Source organism: Nothoprocta perdicaria, unplaced genomic scaffold, assembly GCF_003342845.1.
Source record: "Nothoprocta perdicaria isolate Ctin4 unplaced genomic scaffold, notPer1 scaffold_769, whole genome shotgun sequence".
NCBI lineage: Eukaryota > Metazoa > Chordata > Aves > Tinamiformes > Tinamidae > Nothoprocta > Nothoprocta perdicaria.
Genome location: NW_020456053.1, coordinates 7288 through 12274, shown reverse-complemented (window position 1 = coordinate 12274; position 4987 = coordinate 7288). Strand labels below are relative to the sequence as shown.

At 66.0% G+C, this 4987-nt stretch overlaps 1 protein-coding gene across 1 annotated transcript in view; it reads left to right on the top strand.

Annotated features, from left to right (window-relative positions):
• Positions 1 to 3377, top strand: part of LOC112957832 (RNA-binding protein 14-like) — an 8909-nt gene extending 5532 nt beyond the window's left edge. Inside the window, exon 3 of the mRNA XM_026051575.1 lies at positions 3267 to 3377. Within this exon, the coding sequence (XP_025907360.1) occupies positions 3267 to 3377 (111 nt within the window). The remainder of the gene's footprint in view (positions 1 to 3266) is intronic.
• Positions 3378 to 4987: the final 1610 nt, after the last annotated feature.

Below are 4987 nucleotides of genomic sequence, written 5' to 3'. Positions count from 1 at the left end.
GCGGGCCCCTCATCCCGCCCTGTCCCCCCATCATCAGTAGCCCCACAGCCTGCCCCTCCCCCCCGCCATTATCATCATCATCATCAAACTGGTTATCTTCCTCCCCCCCCCCCCGCCCAGTCATCGACGTCACCCGGACTGGGATCCCAGGGGGCGGGGCCCAGGCGCTCGGGAGGGGGCGGAGCGACGCCGAGGGGAGGGGCTGGGGAGAGACGCGGAAAAGGACAGGAAGGCGTGGCCTGCGGGGCGGGGCTGCCGCCGTTGCGTGGGAGCGCGGTGGGCGGCGACACCCGGTCGAAAGGCATCACGGGAGCTGTAGTCCCCGCGTGCCGGGCAGCGCACGGGGGCGGCCATGCTCCGCGCGGTGCCTCACGGGAGCTGCGGAGCGCACCGAGCAGGAAAAGAGGGAAAAATGGGGAAAAGAACCGCAGGGTGACACGGGCACGGAAGGCTGCAGGGCCGGGGGGCCGCAGGAAAGGCCGGAGGACATTCCTGACCTCCGCGCGTGCCTGGCCCCCCGCGCCCTCCGGCCTCCCCGGGCCTCGGTCACAACCCCGCTCCCACCTCTGCTTCCAAGAACGAGCGCTCCTCCCTGAGCAGATTTTTAATTAACTCGAGATTTTTTTAAAGTAACTCTTGCTTTTTAATGAGCTCGAGGGACTTTTAAAATCGACCTGTGATGAAGGCAATTCGACAGGCGTCAGTCGAGCCCCTCGGAAAATTGCGAGACCGTGAACGAAGGAAGAGGGGAGAGGGRAGAAGGGAGAGGGGAGAATCGCCGAGTGATTGGGGAGAACSGTCGACAGTTGTTGGACCCGAAACTGCCCGAGTCGGGGCTACAGCTCGTGCTATTTGGGAACGCAATCCATAATTGCACTAAATAAATCCATAATTAAATTAAATTAAAATTTAATTTTAATAAATTAAATTTAACTAAATTAAATTTAACTAAATTAAATTTAACTAAATTAAATTTAACTAAATTAAATTAATTTTTTAAATTAAAAAAATTTAATTTAATCAACTCCGTAATTGGTAAGCCGGGCCTATAGTTCCCCCCCGATTTGGTATTGCTCTTAAGAGCTGAGTCCAGCCGCGCCTGGTCTCTGCAGCCTTTGCGGAGCGGCCGGAACGCGCGGAGATCCGCTCATCTCTTACCAAGTTTGACCCCCCTTCAAAGCACAAGCGGCCCCCGCGTCGCCCTCCACGGGCTGCGTAGAGGCCCGGCCTCTACAGGATCCACGTGTCCCCCTGGGTGCCTCATATGGGCCCAGGTGAGCTCCGTGGGCTGCAGACGCGCTTGATCGGGCTCTACGGGCCACCCATGGCCCCTTCGCCCCTGTACAGGCCCGCGTGGTCCCTACGGGCCCTGCACAGACCTCTGGGGACTCCATATGAGCTCGGGGAGCCCTGTATGGCCTTCCATGGCCCTATACGGACCTGCTTGGGCTCTGCAGGCCCCACATGCATCTCCACAGGCTTCCTATGGGCACCAACGGGCTCTATGGGYCTGGACRGACCTCCAGAGGCTCCATACGGGCCTGGACGGACCTCCAGAGGCTCCATATGGCCCCAGATGGCCTCCACAGGCTCCATACGGGCCTGAGTTGACCTCCATGGACTCCCTGCGGGCCCAGATGGGCCCCGCACAGACCTCCATGGACTCCCTATGGACCCATATGGGGTTGACATATGGCCCAGATGGGGCCCATATGGGGTTGATTGAGCTCTACAGGCCCCATATGGCCCTCCGCGGGCTCCATACAGGCCTAGGCTACCCATATGGCCCCCGCCCATCCCGCTGCAGGCCCCATACAAACCCAGCCGACTCGAAGGGCCCCRCGCAGGTCTCCATGGGGCCTATATGAGCCCAGCAGGCCCTCCAGGCCCCTCCAGGCCCAGGTGGGCCCTACAGGCCGCACGTGGCCCTCCGTGGGCTCTATACAAGCCTGGACAGGCCCTATGGGCCCTAAACAGCCTTCCCCGAGCTCCTCCCGGGCTCTACGGATCCCMCGCGCACATCCGCGGGATCCATATGAGCCGGGTCGGGCCCTATGGGCCCCCTCGTGGCCTCCCACCACTTCCATACTGGCCTGGGCAGGTTCTGTGGGCCCCATATCCGCAGGGCCAGGCGCGCCCTATAGGCGTGGCGCGACCCTCGGGGGGCTCCATATGGGCTGGGCCTCGGTGGAGGCCGGGCAAGCTCTACGGCCCCACGTGGGCCTCCACGTGCCTGTGCCGGCTCTACGAGCCCCGCTCGGCCCGCTGCAGACCCCGTAGGAGCCCGGGCAGGCCCTGTACCACCCAGCGGGATCCTATAGGCCCCATACAGGCCCGGACAGGCCCTACAGGCCCCGCTCGGCCCGCTGCAGACCCCGTAGGAGCCCGGGCAGGCCCTGTACCACCCAGCAGGATCCCATAGGCCCCATACAGGCCCGGACAGGCCCTACAGGCCCCGCTTGGCCTCCTATAGGCCCCATAGGAGCCCGGGCAGGCCCTGTACCACCCAGCGGGATCCTATAGGCCCCATACAGGCCCAGACAGGCCCTACAGGCCCCATATGGACCTCCACGGGCTTCCCGCAGGCCCCACATTGCCCTGTATGGGGACACAGTGACCCCAGGGACTCCATACAGGCCCTTGAGGCCCYGTGCAGCCCTCCCCGGAGCGCGGACGGGCCTGAACGGGCCCCTGTAAGGGCTCTACAGGCCCCGTGCCGGCCTCCGTGCGACCCACCGGGCCGGCGCGGCCTCACGTGCTCCGAAGGGGCCTGCAGGGCCCTGTGGGCTCCATACAGGAGCCCTGCAGCCCCCACCCAGGTCTCGGCGGGCCTCCTGTGGGCCCGGAGAGGCTGTAGAGGCCCCGTGCGGGCCTCCGCAGGCCCGGGCGATCCCCGCGGGCCCCAGGCGGGTTCCGTGCAGGCCCGCAGAGGCCCCGGGGGCTCTTCTGAGCCCTCCACAGGCTCCATCCGGGCCTGGAGGGCCCTACAAGCCCCGCTCAGCCCCCCGCGGGCCCTACACGAGCCCAGGCAGGCTCTACGAGCCCCGTCTTGGCCTTCACCCGACCTGTAAAGACCCAGGCTGGACCCACGGCCCCGAGCGGCCTCCTGCAGGCTCCATACAGGCCTGGGCGAGCACTACGGGCTCCATACGGGCACGGGCGAGCCCAAGGGTGCCATGGACCCCCCAGGGGCTCCGCACAGCGTGAGCCGCTGCAGGCCCCGTAAGGGCCCAGCAGGCCCTATGGGTCCCGTATGGCCCTCAAAGGGCTCCATTGAGGCCCGGGTGGGCTCTGCAGACCCCACACAGACCTCCCCGGGCTCCATGCAGGCCCAGGCAGTCTCTACAGGACCCGAGTGCTCCCTGGGGCCCATATAGCACCAGGTGGGTCCTACGGGCCCCGCCGTGTGCTCCGTACGGGCCCTGCTTGCGCCCGCGGACACTGCGTGAACCCCGAGGGCTGCGGCCGGGCTGGAGGGGCCCCAGCGTCTCATACAGAGCCTCCATACATAAGAGACCGGGGGGGCCCTTATGGGTCTTCAGGCGGCCCCCCAGGGCCTCCCTGCGCTCAGGGTAAGCGGGGCCTTTGTGAGGCCTCCCGCAGCCTCCCTGCACATGGGGCGGGGGTCCCCATGGGCCGTCACAGAGCCCCCCCCAGCCTCCGTGCACATGGGGTTGGGGGGGTCCATACAGACCTTCATGAGGTCCCATTGCGGCCTCCGTGCACCCAGGGCTGGGGGCCCGAGGGGCCTCCATGGGGCTCCCTTGGAGCCTCCCTGCACATGGGGCTGGRGTCCCCACAGGCCTTCATGCAGCCCCCCAAAGCCTCCCTGCACACAGGGTCTCTGCCCTCGTTAGCTGGCACCACATCCCTAATTAACGCCGGCCTCCGGATCAAGGGCTCCAGGCTGCCGCTCAAGCCCTCCCTTCCTCCGCGGGCGCCGGGATGCGCGGCGCGTTTCCCATGAGCGCGGCTCCCATGTCGCCACGGGAGCAGGCGGGATCCGGGAGCTCCCTTCCCGGGAAGGCTCCGTGCGGCTCCGGGAGGCCGGGCCTCGAGTCCGCGCGGGCTCGGGGCGGCGCCAGGCCTGCGTGGCCCGCGGAGGCCGCCCGCAGTCCCACCTCCATTCCAAGGGATTGCTGCTTCCAGGGGATTCCTGCTTTGCTTCCGGGTAGTTCCCGCTTGGACCGCGGGGGCCTCCTGCTTCCACTGCAGCTGCCGCCTGCGTGAGTGCAGGCTGTTCCTGCTGCTTTCCCTGGTGACTCCGCACAATCCTAGTTTGAACTCCAGCTCATTCCCATCTCAACTCCGAGGGATCTCAGTGTGCACTCCAGGCAATTCCTGCTTCCCTCGCAGCCCTTTTCTCTCACCGGAGCCTCTGGGCTCCTTCTCTCAACCTCCCGAGGGCTGTGGGGAAGCGGCTCCGACCGGGAATCCGCACCGGGCCCCGTGGGACAAGGAAGGGGACACACAGGGATGGCAGGATCCGCACGCAGGAGCGGGTGCAGGACGTTCAGGGAGGGAAGGAAAACAGGAAGGGAAATCAAGGCACGTGGGAACGCGGTGGGACGCGGCCCCCCCAGCACGCGAGACCCCCCCCGACACACGGACGCGGCTGCGGCTCCGTTGAAGAGTTTATTGCGCTGGGAAGAGCGGCGGGCGCCGGCGGCGTGCGGGGACGCGACGGTGACGCTGCACGCGGGCCGGACTCGGCGCCGCCGCCGCAGCGGCTATGGCATCGAGTGGGAGAACAAGAGCAGGAAGGCCGGGAGCGACTCTGCGCCCTCGCGCCAAAATAAACGCGGCCCTTCGAGGAGGACAACGGGGGGCTACGGGGCGGCAAGCGCGGGGGGCCGCGGCGGCGCTAGCTCAGACCTGAGCCTAGACCAGCTAGGGGAGAACAGGGCACCTAAAAGCAAAGCAAACCCTGGAAAAAAGGCTTGGAAAAGAAAGGAGGCTAGAGGGAGGCGAAGCTACTGCTCGCTAG